Source organism: Ruditapes philippinarum, unplaced genomic scaffold (genome assembly GCF_026571515.1).
Source record: "Ruditapes philippinarum isolate M1 unplaced genomic scaffold, ASM2657151v2 ctg2580_1_1_1_1, whole genome shotgun sequence".
In the NCBI taxonomy this organism is placed as follows: Eukaryota; Metazoa; Mollusca; class Bivalvia; order Venerida; family Veneridae; genus Ruditapes; species Ruditapes philippinarum.
This window is the reverse complement of record NW_026855060.1, coordinates 1-21,003: the sequence shown is the minus strand read 5'-3', so window position 1 is coordinate 21,003 and position 21,003 is coordinate 1. Positions and strand designations below refer to the sequence as shown.

The following is a 21,003-nucleotide window of genomic DNA, read 5'->3' as shown; positions in this document are numbered from 1 at the left end:
AAGACTGCAGCTTTAAATAAAAAATTAATTTCTTTTTCTTTTTTTATCAGAAGTAACTAAAAATAACCTAGGTCTTACACCACTAATTTTTTTCCCGTATCCTCGCCCATATCCTCTTCAGAGTGATCAGTATGCCCAGGCAACAAAAAATCATGATCCTGAGACATTTGAAAAAGGCCTGAAAGCTTTTAAAAGAGGGATATGACAAGTGCTGCCACTATGAGTGCTTGCCATCTAATGTGCAAACAGATGTAGATCTGAGTTTAGTTACCAGCACAAGGTGGTTTTGTAGATATTGTGAAGAGGAGTAATTGTTGAAACTGTAGACCACACACTGTTGTTTTTGTTCTAGTTTATGTTTCTACTTTACTTTTTGAAATTGAAAAAAACTTATGTACATGATATTTAGTCACAGAAACTTTTTAGTCACACCTTCCAACAGCAGTTGACTATCTTTTGAAAAAATGAAAAGTCTTCATAGTAAGTATATCTAAATAAGATTTTCTCTGAATAAATATAATTATAATGCAAAATATAAATACCTGCTTTATATTAACAAATCAGTCTAAAAATATGATGAATGGTTCCAGGTAATATCCGTTTTATATTCGTAATATACCGGTGGGCGAGCATGGGTCTCCTCTCTTCAACATTTCAGAATATTAATTTGGTAGTGTTTGACCTAGCAGACAGTACCCGGATGTCAGTTTTTATGTTTTAAATGGGTCACATTACGTACCAAATATGACCAGCTATAAAACAAATTCGAAAAAGTTATTTTTAAAGTGAAGTCAAAGTGTATAAAATAGTATTCAAATAATTGCCTTTATTGGGCGAGCATAGGTCCGACGAGTCAACATCTAGCTGCTTCAATAGTTCTAGGGATCCTATAAAAGCACGGACAAGGGAACAAATAATTAAAAATTGCATTAATCAATTTCATTGAAACTGATTAGTAGAGATACTGAAAAAAAGTAGAATCTATCCGGCATCCAGCGCCTTCAAGTGGTATAGAGCGTAATCCTTTTCTCGCGTCACCAGACGTAATTCTAATGGTCTACTCTACAGCCATGGCGGTCCTTCAGCAGATAAACAGAATGTTGTTACATAAAGTTTACCTACAAGATTCCAGACTCTAGACCTTAACATAAGATTAAACGCGAATTAATAATGGTTAAATAACGAGATAACCATACCTTTTGGCGAGGATAAAATGTTGATGCACATACTGAAACTCATTCAAATGAGGATGTAAGTTCTTTAAACCTTGAGCAAGTTATAATTAATAACCATCGCCATGTTAAAGGTTTAAGGTGGTTTGACCTTTGGTTGTTCCAGTATTCCTACTTGAAGCCGGTGCTAGGGGGCGTGGACGGTAACTTGCACTTTCCATTACCGTCTCAATCAAACCGAGCCTGCAATTTTGTAGTGTTATTTGTAAAAAGTCTCCCCGTACATTTAATCAATGATGTTATATTTTCAGCACGACTTTATTGTTGCTAGAGGTAAGATACTTTGCATGAAACATTGTGTAGTGAACCTCTAGCAAGATTGTTAAAATAGCCCTGGGGTCAAAATTGCCCCCCCCCCGCCCCAGGGGGTCATTGATTTTCAATATATACATATAGTAAAAAATCAAAAAAAATTGTCTGAAGGTACAAGGCTTAGAGCTTTAATATTTGTTAAATGATATCATCTATAGGTACTCGACCAAAGTTGTTCAAATTTGCCTCTAGTGAATAAATTAGCCCCGCCCCGGGGGCCATAGGTTTTCCTTATATTTATATAATAAAAACTTTGTGTAGTGAACTTCTAGCAAGATTGTACAACTTATAGCCCTGGAGTTGGCCCTGAATTGGCCCCACCCCCAGGGGTTATGATTTTTACTATGTACATATAGTAAAAAATTTAAAAATTCTCTTGTCTGAAGGTACAAGGCTTAGAGCTTTGATATTTGGTATATAATATCATCTATGGGTCCTCTACTAAAGTTGTTTTAATAATGCCCCTAGTGTTAAAATTGCCCTGCCCCAGAGGCGATAGATTTCCTTATATGTATAAACTAAAACTTGAAAAATCTTCTCTGAATTGACAAAGGCTAGAGGTTAAATATATGGCATGAGACTGCGAAGTGAACCTCTACCAAGATTGTTCAAATTATAGCCCTGGGATCAAAATTGGTTCCGCCCCGGTGGTCATTGATTTTCATTATGTACATACAGTAGAAAAATAAAAAAAATATTTTTGTCTGAAGGTACAAAGCATAGAGCTTTGATGTTAGCTACATAATATCATCTATAGGTCCTCTACCAAAGTTGTTCAAATTTTCCCCCTGGTGTCAAATTGGCCCTGCCCGGGGGCAGTGATTCTCATTATGTACACATAGTAAAAACAGAAAACAAAACAAATGTTTCCTGAATGGGAGAAAGCTACAGCTTAGATATTTGACTTGAAATGTTGTTTGGTGGACCTGTATCAAGATTGTTATGAATTAAACCCTTGGGTCAAAATTTTGCCTTGCCCAAGGGGACAGTGACCTACTTTCTTGTCCTTTGATGTACTGCAATGAAATTTTGACCATGTGCACAGTTTTAGTTGTAAAATTGAACTTTGATATCAGGTGACCTAGGTTTTGATGATGTGACCTGCTTTCATGTCCTTTGATGTACAGCTATGAAATTTGAACCATGTGCACAGATTAAGATGTAAAGTAAACTTTGACATCAGCTTACCTAGATTTTGACAAAGTGTCTTACTGTGTTGTCCTTTGATGTAGTCATGAAATTTAGGCTGTGTAAAATATGACCTTCACCACCAAATTCACTAGACTCAAGTGCATTGATATTCCTACTCTGATCTTTTATTTGATTAACAATAGATTTAAATAAGAATTATATAGGTTAGTGATCTATGCATTATAACAATCTTCAATTGTATAGAAACAAAAAAAAATATGCTCCTACACTACTATTTAGTGTTGTATTAATGCGGTGGCATAGCATTTTTCTCAAATGCAATCTTGTTTATTATTGTATTCGAAGATACATTAAAATCTTCAGATGATAGTGAAGAAAAAGTTTTTTCTCACAATGGATCTTCCGCCGTCAATTGTTCATGGCGAAGAATTTCTCCTCCAAATATCAGTCTTCAATAACTACCCTATAAATAAATTGGTAAATATATTGTATATGTACGTTTAATTTTGAAAAAGTCAATTCGTTCGACGTCACTACGATGGAACAAATGTGACATGTGTGTGATTTCATTTATCTTGTGCGCACGAAATACTGTGTCGTTGCCACGAGTTACTTAGTCGTGACCATGAGATAGTTAAGTATTTGGAACGAGATACTATGTCGTGGCCACAAGATAATTAAGCCGTCGGCACGAGAAACTATGTCTTAGCCACGAATTTTTAAGTTTGCATTTTTGTAAACTTAAAAAATTTTCTTTATAAAGATTTACGCGTCCTGTGAACGTTGCCGTTGCCTTGTTGATCTTTATTAAGCAAAATTTATCTGTATTCGACAATACATGATTCATGTCCTCGGGTTCATAATACAAAGTCACCTTCTAAGGCCCATAGATCAGACATTAATTGTGACTAATTATAGCCCTTTGTGAGGACAATTCTGTGATGAATTGGTCAGTTTGTACGAACAACCGCCTGCTAACATTTTTGTACGATAATTTGAGAAGAAATAAGACCTGGTTTATTTAATTTGGGAGGGACATTGCCTTTGGACAAAGATAGCCTATAAGGATGTTTGAGGTCAAGGTAACCATGACATTTCATGTAAAATCCTTGTCTGATGAATATTTTAAAAGGAATAAGCAATGGTTTATATAACCTAGAAAGATCATTGTCCCTGATCAGTAGATGACATCTAATAATTTTGAGGTCATTTGGTCAAAATGTAGGGTCAAAATGACGCTTAATTTAAGAGCATTGACTTATCAATGAATAGTACAAGTAAAAAAATTGCTGGGAAATGCAGCAATGTGATTGTCACGGCGAAAAACAAGAAAAAATACAAAAACAAACAAACAGTTAAGTATAATGTTAAGGTATCTCCAAATAGCATTGTGTTGAATTGACAGGTTAACTTGTTAAGAAGGTTTTAAAGTATTATAATGTAACTTGTTACAAGAGCCATGTATATGTAGTAGAGCATAATAATTTATCATTCTTGTGTACTGCATATCTCTTGAGTGAGATCTATCCACATATGTAGTTATACTCTGGACAAAAATAAAGTATGAAAAGTAACAAAGGGCAATACCTGAATAATAATGCCAGGGTAGGTTAAAAAGTCTTGTGTGCCGCCACTCCTCCTCAATGAGATCTATCCACCTATGAAGTTTTCACGTTGATACCTCTTAACACTGTTTGAGATAAGCTCCGGACAAAAAGTTTGAAAAATAACAAAGGGCAATAAACTCAAAAATTATAAAGGGTATCATTCTTGGCGCAACAACATTCCTCCTCAATATGATCAATTCCACCAATGAAGTTTCATGTTGACATTCTCAAAGACCTTTTGAATTATGCTCCTCTCAGGGTGAAAAAATTAAGTATTGAAAAAATACAAAGGACAATAACTTAAAAACTAGGGAAGGATTTTTTCCTCTTTTCCCACTCCCACACCTCATGAGTGAAAATCTTCTACCTATGAAGTTTTTGATCTAAAAGGCTTTTGTAGTTTTTAAGTTGAAACAATTTTGAGTTTAAAGCCCCGGGGAAAAAAATTTATGGAAAAAAACCCCAAAAAATTATAATGGTTTTAAAGTTACCCTTTTTTGTCCCAAAACCCCTTTCCCTCCTTAATAAGAATCTATCCACCTTTTAAAAGTTTCATTTTGAAAACCCAAATTTTTTTTTGGGTTTTTATGCCCCCACTCTGGTAAAAAATTCAGATAAAAAAGTAAACGGGGGGAATAAAAAAAAAAAAATTTTGGGGTGGGTTATTCACTTTTTTTGACTGCCACCCCCCCTGAGTAAAAATCTATCCCCCTTTAAGGGAAGGGTTCATTTTTTGATATCCCCAAAAAGGGCCTTTGTAGTAAAACTCTGGGACAAAAATTAAGTATGAAAAATAACAAAGGGCAATAACTGAAAAACAATGCACGGTAGGTTATCATTCTTGTGTGCTGCACTCCTCCTCAATGAGATCTATCCACCTATGAAGTTTCAAGTTATTTCCTCTAACACTTTTCAGATAAGCTCCGGACAAAAAGTATGAAAAATAACAAATGTCAATAACTCAAAAATTATAAAGGGTAGAATTAACATTCTTGTGCACAACATTCCTCCTTAATAAGATCTATCCACGTCCTATGAAGTTTCATGTTGACATTTCAAAAGCTTTTTTAGAGATATGCTCCACTCAGATGAAAAATTTAGTATGAAAAATAACAAAGGGCAATAACTCAAAAAATTATGAAGGGTAGAGTTATCACTCTTATGCACTGCACACCTCCTGAGTGAGATCTATACACCTATGAAGTTTCATGTTGATATCTCAAAGGCTTTTGTAGTTATACTCTGGGACAAAAATTTACTATGAAAAATAACGAAGGGCAATAACTGAAAAATTATGCACGGTCGGTTATCATTTTTGTGTGCAGCATCCTCCTCAATGAGATCTATCCACCTATGAAGTTTCAAGGTGTTACCTCTAACACTTTTTGAGATATGCTCCGGACAAAAAGTATGAAAAATAACAAATGTCAATAACTCAAAAAATTATAATGGGTACAGTTTATCATTCTTTTGTACAACATTCCTTTCCTCCTTAATAAGATATATCCACCTATGAAGTTTCATATTGACATCTCAAAGTTTTTTTTAGTTATGCTCCACTCAGGTGAAAAATAAAGTATGCAAAATTACAAAGGGCAATTTCTCAAAAAATATGAAGGGTAGAGTTATCACTTTATTTTGCACTGCACAATCTCCTGAGTGAGATCTATCCACCTATGAAGTTTTTTGTTGATATCTTAAAGGCTTTTTGAATTATGCTGTGGACAAAAATTAAGTTTGAAAAATAACAAAGGGCAATAACTGAAAAATTATGCAGGGTAGAATCATCATTTTTGTGCAATGTACTTCTCCTAAATATGATTTATCCACCTATGAAGTTTCAAGTTAATACCTCAAATAGTTTTTAAGATATGCTCCGGACAAAAATGGGGACGGAAGGACAGGCGGACGGACGGAGACTAATTTTATATCCCCCACCGCCTTTTCGGCGGGGGATAATTAAACATTCTCCAGCTCATATCTAAAGGAAACTCAGAATTTTGCTCACAATAATGAGACATGAATTCTGAATGAAGTTTGATGTTGTGTAAAAGACTGATTTTTGGACCAAATTAAGTTATTGCTTACTGTGAAACGCATATGTAAAATCCAAGTCTCATTTAAGAGAAAAAATGTTTTATTGCGCAAGAAAATGAAATTATTTTAAAAAAGACAATTAAAGCTCTTAATTGCAACTATAGAAACTTAGAAATGTAATGTTCAATAGATATTTTATACGTGAAAAAGATTTTGATTATCCATACAAACAAATACACAAATTAAAAAAACTTGTGAATTTCTCAAGTGTGTCGAAAGGATGTGCGGAAATGTGTTAATATAAAACGCTGATATTTCGCGTGTTGATAAAAATACTGTTTAGATTCTATATGATTTGAAGAAAAACTGTTTCTATGTAACTTTTCACGGAAATCATCCCAACCATCACTGGTTTCACCACGGTTGAGCTAAGGGTGATGCCGGTATTGTCCGGGGACGCCCCGGTAATGCGCCTAAGCTTCCCTGTTCAAGTTTATTAAAAACTAGAACTCCACGAGAGGGATGTGTCCCCTTGTGAACAGTATAGTTTAGGAGAAATGGCTAGTACAAAAATGAAACATAAAAATTAACTAAGGGCAATAACTCTAAAAAGGAGTGCAGAACAGCAGTTTCTGTGCACTAAACTTGTTATCAATAGGATCTATCATCCTATGAATTTATAAGTCCATAGCTTTTATAATTTATGAGAAATTATAAGCCCGGACAAAAATAAAGTATGAAAATTAATAAAGGGTAATAACTCATGAGTACCGGTTCTTGTACACTGCATTTTTTCTTAATGAGATCTATCATCCTATGAAGTTTCAAGTCCATAGCTTTTATACTTTGGACAAAAATAAAGTATGAAAATTAACACAGGGCAATAACTCCAAAAATAAGAAATGCAGAGTACTGGTTCTTGAGTACTGCACTTCTTAATGAGATCTATCATCCTATGAAGTTTCAAGTCGATAGCTTTTATACTGTAGGAGAAATGGCACGGACAGAAATAAAGTATGAAAATTAACAAAGGGCAATAACTCAAAAATTAAGAAGTGCAGAGTACCAGTTCTTGTGCCGAAAGGATGTGCGGAAATGTGTTAATATAAAACGCTGATATTTCGCGTGTTGATAAAAATACTGTTTAGATTCTATATGATTTGAAGAAAAACTGTTTCTATGTAACTTTTCACGGAAATCATCCCAACCATCACTGGTTTCACCACGGTTGAGCTAAGGGTGATGCCGGTATTGTCCCGGGGACGCCCCGGTAATGCGCCTAAGCTTCCCTGTTCAAGTTTATTAAAACTAGAACTCCATGAGAGGGATGTGTCCCCTTGTGAACAGTATAGTTTAGGAGAAATGGCTAGGACAAAAATGAAACATAAAAATTAACTAAGGGCAATAACTCTAAAAAGGAGTGCAGAACAGCAGTTTCTGTGCACTAAACTTGTTATCAATAAGATCTATCATCCTATGAATTTATAAGTCCATAGCTTTTATAATTTATGAGAAATTATAAGCCCGGACAAAAATAAAGTATGAAAATTAATAAAGGGTAATAACTCATGAGTACCGGTTCTTGTACACTGCATTTTTTTCTTAATGAGATCTATCATCCTATGAAGTTTCAAGTCCATAGCTTTTTATACTTTGGACAAAAATAAAGTATGAAAATTAACACAGGGCAATAACTCCAAAAATAAGAAATGCAGAGTACTGGTTCTTTGAGTACTGCACTTCTTAATGAGATCTATCATCCTATGAAGTTTCAAGTCGATAGCTTTTATACTGTAGGAGAAATGGCACGGACAGAAATAAAGTATGAAAATTAACAAAGGGCAATAACTCAAAAATTAAGAAGTGCAGAGTACCAGTTCTTGTGCATTGCACTTCGGGTCATTATAAGAAGCATGCAGTCAATCTGACTTATAATGACTGACTTACGCTCTGGACAAGCTTAAGGGGACACCGACAAAAGTAACCCGTATATTGTTGCCTTTTTCAAGGCGACACAATAAAACTGCTGGACATCATTTACATCAGTCATTTGGTAAAAAGAGGAGGGCTGAAATAGAAAGGAAAGGGGGACAAAGTTGGGAAATCTGTGCATACAATGCTACAGAGGTTGAGGGCTGTCAGGAAAGCTCGCCTAAGAAGAAATAGCAATAAATAATTAGCCATTCTTGGTTTTCATCCAAGTAGCACTTCAAGTTCTTTAATAAATTGCCTGTTATCAGCATGAGGTAGTAATGCCACCTTCTATCACCAAAGCTTATTTCATTAACATTCTGAATATCAAAAAAAAATATTATTGGATGAATCCTGTTGCAGGATACCTATAGGTATGGACTAATTGAAATCAACTCTGAAGTATATTAAACAGCCAGTCACACAAATATATCCATTATTCCATACTATTTATTAATAAAAAAATAATAAGAAAGTTTCTGTTATAGCCTGATAAGCACACTGCCAATAACCTAATTGTTTATAACACAGCTAGAATAGTCTGTCTGAGATAGATAGAAAAGGACAAACAAATTTGGTAAACATGAGTTGCTCTTAAACTAGAGACAAAAATGGAATTTATTGTTAAATACATGCATGTAACATGCTTGAGCTCAATGAGGTGTCTAGTATTTACTGTATTAATTTGAATAACTTAATATAGGGAAATTGACACATTTCTAGGAATATTTTTTAATTTTTTGGGGTTGCCCTTGCAAACGGGCCCCTTGCTTATTTGGGCTAAAGGTTAAAAAAAATTATGATGCACCTATCTTTAACCCGGGTTTGCACATCCCCTTTTGGGGTTTTAAAAAGGTATATTTGAGCAAATTTAATTTTTTTTTTCTGTTAATTTGGGGGGGGTGGGAAATGGGAATTTGGGGAGATGGCTGCAGATTTAAAGTCAGTACACCCCCCATTTTGGTGTTCTAAATTTGTCCCGGGTTGATTTGGGGAAAAATGTAGAGCCATGGTTATTAGCTGAGAAGTGTTCTCCTCATAAAAAAAATAAGGGAAGTTCAATGGGGGCCCGGGATGTCACAGTTTTAAACTGTTAAATGTTGGGGAAAGGGGATATTAAAGGGAACCCTTATAGCCCCAGTTGGAAAAGGTTTCCCGGAATGGTACCCAAAAGGTGTCCATGCAACCCTTTAAAAGGGTTTGACCCCAAAAACTTCGACTCACATTTAAATTTGGGGCCCAAGCCCTTATAAAAGGGGGAAAAATCACTATTCATTTTCATCAATTTTTTAAGGGTGATTTTTTCAATAAAGTGGGGCCCTATGTTCATTTTTAAAAGTGCGGTTTCACAAAATTTAATTTAAGAAAAAAAATTTTTAAAGGGTAGACCCTGCAGTATTTGTATTAAAGGGGGTTTTCGGGGTTCATACGGTGTCCCGGGGTATTGGTGGGGCAGTATCTTGGGGTCTTTTTTTTTGATGACTCGGGATGGGCCCTTTTAAGGGATAAACTTTTAAAATTTAAAATTTATAATCCCCAAGGGGTTTTTTCCTCCACGGGGTTGTAACCCGGGAAAAAATATATTTTCCTCTTAACATTTAAAAAAACCCAATGTGAAATTTGGGACTTGGAAAGATTCATACTATATCACCTATTCCACAGGGACTGTGATGGTACTTAAACGATGGTATAAAGTCCTAATTCACAATTGTACCCTTATTCAAGGACAAATTTCAATAAAGCGCTGCAGGGATTATGTCATGGTTCCAAACTGTCCACTATTTTGATAGTTCAGTTGGTTGAGCTGCCGAATGGTTCCGAGGGTCCGGTGTTCATGTCTTTGTAAGGCAGCATATTTTTTAAACTTGTGACAGTAAACATAAAAAAGATAGGTACTAGGCATTTAATGTTGCTTAATAATAATATAGCATATTAATACATATGCGCATGTCAAAAAATTTCAATTTTTAAGTGATATGAAGAATATTTTCTGTTGCGCTGTCTTTGTAAATCTAAATAAATTTACATTTTACACATGATTCAGTCACAAATTCTTGGGAGTCCCACACTTGACTGACCTTCCCATCTTGCACTAATGGAGGTGCATGAGGTTGACCGGTTTCCTTATTTTCCTCATTTTTTCCCTCTCGATTACAGTTTCAGACCCTAAATAAAAGTGCATTCTTAATATGTATATATACTCGTATATTGTAATGCCCTAGAAATTTTACCTTTCTTGTGATTTCACTGGATTTCAGTATTGTTAATTTCTACTTTCACTTTCGTTTAGGGAAGCTTTCACTGGCGACAACGCAGTAAAATCATGCGGTGTCCCAATGAAACATACAGGACATCAACTTAAATCTACGCATTGTGCCAGCAATTTAATCCTTCCTGATTCTGGAAGCTTTTCTCTTAATGTTATCCGTGGTAGAATCCGGGTGTTTCGTGACTTCTGTCAAAAATAGTTAATTCCTTTATTTTACACTCAAGATTTTAGAGTTCGATTGTTTATGATGCAGCCACACTTAATATATAGATTTGCCTCATAAATCCATCTGATTTTAATTGTTAGCACTGTATATTTATGATAATTTGCAATGCACTTTTAATTCCATGTCGGCCATGTTGCGGACTATTACGTTCGGCCTACGTAGTGAATGCAAGGGAAAGTCAAGGGATAGTTCTTTATCCGATTGCGCATTAAGATGAATTAGCGCATGATAGCTTGTAATTTTAAAAAAATCATTAGTTTGAGGCTGTCACAAAAACAATTTTGGTGCTAGGTTGAGTGCATTTCAGCTCAACATTTCTAGCTATCGCTCTAATCTACTGTACATGTAGCTAAAGTTGTTGAAACTTAATATGATTTCGATATTTTAATAAAGGTTTAGAACTTTTTTCATTTTGCAATGCGTTTCAGCGTGCGTATATCGTTTAGCGTATTTCGTCTAGCGTATATCGTTTTCGTATAGCGTGCGTATAACGTTCGTTCGTATACATGTAGCATGTAACGTGGCGTGCGTTTTTTCCAAAGCGTGCTTTTTGCTTGTAAACTGAAACGTTCACGTACCCTACTGTATGTCGTCCCTTCGTGTTTTCGCATTTTGAGGCGAAGACGCGAAAAATATACGGATGGCGTAAATCAGCCACCATACATAATCCATTCGAGGCGAATTTCTCAAGCATGATCGAAAGGATGTCCGGAAAATGTGTTAATATAAAAACGCTGATATTTCTTGTGTTGATAAAAAATACTGTTTAGATTCTATATGGTTTTGAAGAAAAAAAACTGTTTCTATGTAACTTTTCACGGAAATGACTGTACAATGATTGCGTAAAAACAATAAAATGTCGGCTGCAGAAATCGAAAGGCAGTTTTGTCACGTGACTTTTGCCCATGCTAAACCGAAAAAATACCCCTACCCAAAATCCCCGGGGTTGAGACGCCGGTTTAAATAAATGGCAAATTTTACGGGGAGGTAAGTGGGATCCTTGGGCTACAGCACATGTCTATTTGGAAAAATTATATAAATACCCGTAATTTTTATTTTCTCGTGCGCCATTAATTTCTCGATCCAAAAATTTCTTTTAAATAAACCCCTGGCCCCCGTCCCTAGTATATCGGGTTCCCCCATTTTTTAAGACGTGACCCCCCTGTTTTTTTCGTTTCCCCCAAACCCTTTAAATTTTCTCGTGCCCCACTTTTTAAAAAATTCCAAGACATGGTTTTGTCATGGCCATGACAAGTTTTCGTGGCCCTACTGTATTTTGTTTCCCAAGAAATTAATATTCCGTGGCCCCAGACTTTTTGAACTCGTGGCAACGCATAATTTTTCGTTCCGAAGAGTTATTTATCTCGTGCCTACGACTAGGTAACTCGAGGCTGCGACATAATATCTATTGGCCACGAAATAGTGTCTCCTGCCCACGACGTAATTGTCTCGTTTCCACGACATAGTATCTTGTTCCCACACACAAACTTTCTCGAAGCCACAACATAGTAACGCGTGGCAACGACATGGTATCACGTGCGCAGGAGATAAATAAAAACACACACACATGTTACATTTGTGCCATCGAACGTCAGAGTACGAGGGTTGTTCAAACAGTAATATGACTGCAGTTCTACTGTTCACATTTTTAATAAATGTGCACAATTTTATGAGATTATAATATCGGAAAAAATCATCTATATACAGTGCAAAAATCAAAAAACATTATTGGTTAAAAAATAAACGATCCTGTTGAAAACATACCTCTAATGACAAAAGGGGATGCGCACCCGGCGCCACGCTAACCATTACAAAAATTGACTTTATGGCGCGTCTCCGTAAATAAAAAAAAAATTAACAAGCGTCATTCCTTCTGAAAGTATTCTCCCTATTGCTCTGGGTATCTGAATTTGTAAATTTGACCATACCTCATAAGTGGAGATGAAGAGGGAAAGAAAGCGATCTCATTCTCGCTCCACTGTCCGAAAAAAAAGCCCGATAGCCGGTCACCCTCCGTTTTTTTCTCGTATTCTTATAGTAATCTGGGGTTCCACTGACATGAACTTATGATTATAATTAAAAAGCAATTTATAGTATTAATTTACACAGATCATCGTATATTCTTGATACAATATGATTATGTTAGGAAAATAACAATAATGATCAATCAACTAAGGACGGGCTATCATTCATGAAAAGAAGATCACGGACAATAATATTGATAATTACCATTAATCATTATTATATCTATTTATTAATAGCATATATATCTAGTTAAATGAAATAGAATAGTGTTTGAAGCGAATGTCTCATATTAAATTATTTAGTCAGAACTGAATCAGTAGACCCTATGCAGACATCAAACATGCCAGACTGTTCTATGACTGTATACCGTCAATCTTTTTGTAGCGTTTTTACAATTGACATCACTGACGTCCCGTTAATGCCCTGCTATCATATTCACCCTATCCCGTTTGTTATCTCGTAAATGCCGTTTTGAATTGCTTGTGAAGCTGAAAACGAGTATCCTGAAAGCCGATTAATAGTACTATGTTAATGTAATATTTTCGTGTGTTTATGAAGAAGAATCGCAAATGTTCGATTGCACACAATTTCAGTTTTTTAACGAACGTCAATTTTCTACATTCAACGTTATGACCACTGCGGTTAAAATAATTGATAATGTCGAAATTTCATGTCTGAATGAAGCCAAATCTGGGTAAGATGTCACTTGAAAATAATTAGATGTGTTTGTGGAATATATGGAAAAATAGAAAATGAATTATGAATAGATTAAAAGTACAACTTAGCTTCAATTACTTTGTTGATGTGCTGCGCCGGGTGCGAGTTCACATGGTTATTCAATATCGCAGGAAACACGCGTAAAGCACAAGAATGTACTAAACTTATGCTTAAATTAAAGAAAACGTTTTACAATCGCTGCTAATATAAAAATATTCTTAATTGAATGGAATATGAAGATGCAAGACTTTTAGTCCTTTTACTTTTTGAACAACCATTGTATATGTAATTGTATGCTAATTAAATATTGAAAAATATTTATTTCCAGCTATTTGATTTTATACGTTAATTAATCGATGACATACACATTCAACATACGACTTTTATTTGTCACACAATATTGATTTACATAGATTCAAACTTGAAAACGTACTAAGCAATTTGTTCGTGAAAAATGAAATATTTTAAATATAAAAACATATCAAAGAGCCTTAATATAAATTAAAACCATATAATTAGAAAAAAAGAAACAACAAATAGCAGTGCCTGTAAACAATATTAAATATTATTCCATTAAAACGTGTAGACTTTACAACTTACAATATATTCAATTTAAGGTTTTTCTGCGGATAACGCTGTCTGAAAACCCGGACAATCCTTTACCAGCTTCTACCGAAGTAAGTTTACTCTTTAACATTTACACACTTGTATTACATTATCAGAAAGTTGTTGAGAATGTATTTTAAAACAAAAATTCTACACGCCCGAAAGAAGCTCAATGTTTTTAGTTTATACCACATATTCACTTCTTTACTTCCCAAGTCATACTTTATTAGTAGTATCATTATATTATTGATTTTTTAGCTCACCTTGCACATAGTGCAGGTGAGCTTTTAGAATGGCCAATCAAATGCGTCCGTCGTCCGTCCACATTTTATTCAAACGACATCCTCTATAATACCACTTGGCCAATATTAATGAAACTTGGCAGGAATACTCTTTGTATAAAGCTCTATCAAGATTGTTCAAAGAATGCCATTCCATGCTAAACTCTGGTTGCTATGGCAACTAAAAGAAAAAAAACCTTAAAAGTTCTTATACTTCAAAATGGAAAGGGCTAGAGCTTAGATATTTCTCACAGGGCATAAGCTTGTTGGTGTCTACAAAGTGTCTAGAGTTGAAAATTGATATCTGTTTTGGGGGTTAAAGGGTTTGTTTTATTGCAAAGTTATATAGACTTTCTTTGAAGGGATAAATTGAGATAGTGTATTTTGTATTTTTTTGTCTCAACAGACATTGTTACGAAGATTTTTCTGCTTAAGCATTAGAAAGATGAAACTTTTGTTGAATGTGAATGTTGATTCAAAACAGAGTCAGTCAGAATAGCACAAATTTGAGAGCTACAGTGAAGTTGATTTCTCTATTCAATAATGGATTCTTCCATTAATTTCGTAACACCATCAGAAAGGAGATTGTGTCATTTCCGAAAGACAATGTAAAATATTTCGGTTCTTGACAAAGACTTGCACATTTTATGTGTAAGATATTTTGCACAAAAAAAAAACGAAAGTGAAAAAAATGGTATTTTTTTCACAAGAATTAGTTGATTAAGATAAAAATTTTAATTTACAGTACGGATATTACTTTTTACTGTCTTACCGGGTTGCGGGGAAAAATCAATATTTTCAACATCGTCTACACCGGATCTTACTGATGAACGAATTATGTCGTAATATTTCATTCTGAGAACAAACATACAATTCAAATCATTAAATAATGCATATCATTTAACAACTTTGCCTCAGAAAACATCTGTATCAATCTGACCTCGAGTTGAGATTATAAACAAAACTAAACCGGAAGTAGGACAAAATGGCGGCCTAACCAAGAAAATTGATAAATTTTGTAACAAAAACTCGAATTTCATAACAAAGAAGTGAAGATGAATACAATTATCGATGTGCTTCGTTGAAACAGGTATTTTGTTAACTATTTGAGAAGTATTAAGGCTATTGACCTCAATAAATGTAAGTGGAAATGGAACAATAATTATGGTTATTATCCATGGTGCTAGAAATACTTAATTATCTTTATCATTTTGTTAACTAACCTCACAATAGTTATCAATTTAAACTTGAAAACCTACTCAAAATGACTTCCAAAACATTTGTCAAGATTTAATTTTACAATTAAAACTGTGTATAGAGCCACTCCTGTGAACAGGAAGAAGTTTTTGTTGAAAGGAGTGTTCTAATATGATGAACCACATGCTTGGGGGTTTTATACCCCTGAGTAAACACTATCAAAAAATATATTTTAATATTTAAACACTAATGGGATATCTGTTACAACTATAATACTTGTTTTCGAAAAAAAAAAATTACATTATTATATGCAAAAAAATACTGTTAATACCATCATGTATTGAGACTTGATTCCGGGCAGGCAGGCGAATTGGTTGGGCCATTTTTGGTAAAAGTTTTCTCAGCAACTACTTATCAAAAAGCCTCATGATATTTACTATACAGCATTAATACATTGATCCATACCATTGGATTCGATTTCAGGTCTGTCACTCATCCACTTCATGTTTACTGACTTAGTTAAATTCATAATAATGGTCAATGGTATTTTTCGTAACAATTTTCTCAGCAACTACTAACACAGCCTTTTGATATTTGGTATACATCATTAATATGTAGTCACATACAATGGGATATGATTTTAGGTATGTGGCTCATCCACTTCCCGTTTGCTGACTTAGTTAAATTTTCGGCATAAATTGTAAATGGAAGGAAATTTCGGTAACAGTTTTCTCAGCAACTACACATCACAGCCTCTTGATATTTGGTATTGTGACTGCATTAACATGTGGTCAAAAGTTCAGGTCTATCGCTTATCCACTTCCTGTTTTCCGACTTAGTTTAATGTTTGACATTAATGGTCAACGGTAGGAAATTTTTGTAACATCACAGCCTCATGAGTCGTGTTATTTTGTATACAAATGCAACCCGTCCATTTTTGTCTTTGACCCATTTTTATTGAAGTATTATCAAAATTTGTACTTCGTCTTGTTAATTATGATGTCTTTGTTAAAATGTTTATGATGTAAACACGCTACAGGGGGTGTATTTTTTAGCAACCTGTACGTTAAAGAAAAGAAAAAAGAGGAATTTATATACACTTGTTTGCATTCCTGTTGGTGTTGGCCAAAAATACTTTACATTTGACACTAACCTTTAAATGACATTAAAGAATTTTATAAACCTGTTGCTTGTTTTTAAGATCTATTCCTTAAGGTGAGCGATATAGGGCCATCATGGCCCTCTTGATATGATTATAATTATCATAATTAATATTGAATGTTGTTGTTTTTTTATCTAGGTAAAGGGAAATGATGGTCAGTCAACGTTCATCCGTATCCAGCCCGAAAAAATTGGAGAATTGAATATAACAGTTACAGCCTATATCATGGGTTCTTTCGTCTTTACCATACCAGATCAAATAAGGAAAAGCGTAACAGTACGGGTATGTTGGATTTAGACCAAATTATTTATGTCAAATTTTTCTTCGAATAACCATTAACTACTTAAAAAACTCTAAATCGGTAGAAAAATCACGAATAATTCAATTGGTCAATGTTTTAATGTCTGTTATGTATCAAGTTAATAATGCATTTTGTTTAACCATTTATCATATTTTAATGGCCTGTATTTCCTTACATATATGCTATTCTGTCACATCAAACATGTCTACAATTGAAGGACGTAACCACAGGCTATATTATTGAACAGTTTGAATTAAAAATTCACGCAAACAAAGGTATTACGAGTTCAAATGCTGAAAATGAGGATATGTGCCAGTGTCTTGATACTATTAACATGTATCATCACGCATTTTTTTATAAATGGTAGAAAATGGTGTTTTTTGTTTCATTTGGGTATATATGAATGCGTTCAAAATCTAAATATCTTCTACGTCAACCCCCTTTTGGCTTAAGGATTGTATTTAAGTGTTTAGGCATCAGCATTGCAGCCATCTGTTTATATCGGCGTGATCGTAAGAGCAATCACTGACTTTTTAGAATTCAAGCACGTCTTGGTTCTGTTTCAGCCAAATGGTGTATTCAAAACAACCAATGAGCAACATCTTATTGATGTTACGCCAGAGTCAAGTCAAGTTATAAAACATATCGAGATAGTTCATCCAGATGATATGGTTGATAACTCTAGATTTACTAAAGTCATCATTACCGGTCAGTGTATATGGATGTAATTTTGATCTTATAACACCTTTAAGTTCAATCAGGCGTGCTTATTCATTTAGTTATTTGATGTCGTTGTCTTTGTTTAAACTCATATTAAAAATGATTTATAAAAACATGCATTGAAATGTTATGGCCCAAAATGTTTAAAACGCAGTTAAATATGCCCAAACCATATCAGTCTATGAATTAGGCTAATTTTCATTATTTATGTTCACTTGATTTTATAATACTTTTGATATTCTAGTGATTTACAGGTATGAACATTGTGAAATTGTCACTTAAATGCAATTTATGTGGCAATATTATGCCACATGTTTTTTCCGTGTTATTTCAGGAAATTTCATGGTACCTGTTATAACTGGTTTAGACAATTTAATACAAATGCCTCATGATTGTGGTGAACAAGCTATGATGAGATTTGCCCCAGCAATATTCATCCACGATTATCTAACTACTGTTGGAAAATTGACACCAGAGATAAAAATGAAATCAATGAAAATTCTGAAGACAGGTAACAGTTTGTATGTTTTAATGTTACAATTAACTTTGTATCGTCTAACCTTAGATTCCTACACAATCTACACAATAGGATTGTTATTCACTTTAGCAAGAAACAAGTTTTGCCTTTTATATGCCTGAAAATTATAGATATTGATATTGACTGATATAATGTGCAGATAGCAGGTTTAGGCTTCCTCGAATCAAGGTAAAGTCACACTTACTCTTTCAAAGTCCTTAAAATGTGCATACATAACAAAGGGAAATAACAATGTATGAACTTATTATTAGGTTCCATCCCTATAACTATATAAAATATATATATTTATTTCCCAAAATTTATTACTTTATTAGTAGGAATATTGGAACCACCCACTAGAAAATGCTGAAGAGTTGAAACTAAAAATACCACAAGCACAACAATAATGTCGTGCTGAACGATCTTCAAGGATCGAAAATATGACATCATTGATTAAATGTACGGGGAGACTTTTAACAGCCGCCACACGGCACAAATAACACGGATGTGATCATAAAATAGATAAATACAGAATCCGTAAAGAAAGCCTAACACGGCAAAATTGAAAATGTTGCAGGCTCGGTTTGATAGAGCCTGTTCATGGACGGTACTGGAAAGTGCAAGTTACCGTCAACGCCCCCTAGTCTTGAAAGTCTTGTTTGTATTCAATTGAATAACTTTCCTTGCCAGGTAGGCAACAGTGAAAGCATTTTTTCAAATTAAATATCTGGCCCCTCTTTTTAATTATGGACAGTGCATAAGATGAGTATAATTATGCAAAAAATGGTTTACAAAACATTCGGAAAAAATCTACAATAGTACTTAATCTGAATATAACATGACCTGTGCATAGGAATAATTATGCCCCCACTTCCAAGAAGAGGGGGTATATTGCTTTGCATTTGTCGGTCCGTTGGTCCGTCGACCAAATGGTTTCCGAGTGATGATAACTAAAGAACCCTTAGGCTTAGGAACTTCAAACTTTGTATGGTGATTGGTCATGACCAGTAGATGACCCCTTTTGATTTTGGAGTCAAAGGACAAGGTCACATTGACCGTGGGAAAAAAAACCGTTTCCGATCAATAACTAAAGAACGCTTAGGCCTGAGGAACTTCAAACTTGGTATGGTGATTGGTCATGACCCATAGATGACCCCTATTGATTTTGGGGTCAAGGGGTCAAAGGTCAAGGTCACATTGACCTTGTAGGTAAAAACGGTTTCCGATCAATAACTAAGGAAAGCTTAGGCCTAGGAACTTCAAAGTTGGTATGGTGATTAGTCATGACCAGTAGATGACCCCTATTGATTTTGGGGTCAAAGGTCAAGGTCACATTGACCTTGTAGGTAAAAACGGTTTCTGATCAATAACTAAAGAACCCTTAGGCCTAGGAACTTCAAACTTGGAATGGTGATTGGTCATAACCAGTAGATAACTCCTATTGATTTTGGGGTCAAAGGTCAAGGTCACATTGACCTTGTAGGTAAAACGGTTTCTGATCAATAACTAAAGAACCCTTAGGCATAGGAACTTCAAACTTGGAATAGTGATTGGTCATGACCAGTAGATAAACCCTTTTGATTTTGGGGTCAAAGGTCAAGGTCAATGGTAAAAACGGTTTCCGATCAATAACTAAAGAACGCTTAGGGCTAGGAACTTCAAAATTTGTATGGTGATTAGTCATGACCAGTTGATGACCCCTATTTATTTTGGGGTCAAAGGTCAAGGTCACATTGACCTTGAAGGTAAAAACGGTTTCTGATCAATAACTAAAGAACGCTTAGGCCTAGGAACTTTAAACTTGGTATGGTGATTGGTGACCAGTAGATGACCCCTATTAATTTTGGGGTCAAGGGGTCAAGGGTCAAGGTCACGTTGACCTTGGAGGTAAAAACGGTTTCCGAGCAATAACTTAGAACGCTTAGGCTAAGAAACTTCAAACTTGTATGGTGATTGGTCATGACCAATAGATGACCCCTATTGATTTTGAGGCCAAGGGGTCAAAGGTCAAGGTCACATTGACCTTGTTCGTAAAAACGGTTTCCGATCAATAACAAAAGAAGGCTTAGGCCTTGGAACTTCAAACTTGGAATGGTGATTGGTCATGACCAGAAAGATGACCCCTATTGATTTTTGGGGTCAAGGGGTCAAAGGTCAAGGTCACATTGACATTGTAGCTAAAAACGGTTTCCGATCAATAACTTAAGAACCTTTAGGCGTAGGAACTTCAAACTTGGTACGGTGATTGGTCATGACCTGTAGATGACCCCTATTGATTTTGAGGTCAAGGGGTCAAAGGTCAAGGTCACATTGACCTTGTAAGTTAAAACGGTTTCCGATCAATAACTAAAGAACGCTTAGGCCTGAGGAACTACAAACTTGGTATGGTGATTGGTCATGACCAGTAGATGACCCCTATTGATTTTGGGGTCAAGAGTCACGGTCATATTGACCTTGTAGGTAAAAACGGTTTCCGATCAATAACTTAAGAATGCTTAGGCCTAGGATTTTCAAACTTGGTATGATGATTGGTCATGACCAGCAGATGAACCCTATTGATTTTGGGGTCAAGGGGTCAAAGGTCACATTTACTTGAAGTAAAAATGGTTTCCACTCTAATACCCCCAAGGACGCTTAGGACTAGAAACTTCAAACTTGGTTTGTGATTGGG

At 34.9% G+C, this 21,003-nt stretch overlaps 1 protein-coding gene across 1 annotated transcript in view; it reads left to right on the top strand.

The window, feature by feature from the left end:
• Positions 1-18,326, top strand: part of LOC132741986 (CD109 antigen-like) — a gene marked incomplete at its 3' end in the record, with an annotated part of 52,807 nt that extends 34,481 nt beyond the window's left edge. The window contains exons 25-29 of the mRNA XM_060730260.1: positions 3,060-3,173; positions 14,166-14,225; positions 16,933-17,076; positions 17,662-17,803; positions 18,150-18,326. Of these exons, the coding sequence (XP_060586243.1) occupies positions 3,060-3,173; positions 14,166-14,225; positions 16,933-17,076; positions 17,662-17,803; positions 18,150-18,326 (637 nt within the window). The remainder of the gene's footprint in view (positions 1-3,059; positions 3,174-14,165; positions 14,226-16,932; positions 17,077-17,661; positions 17,804-18,149) is intronic.
• Between the last annotated feature and the right edge of the window lie 2,677 nt (positions 18,327-21,003).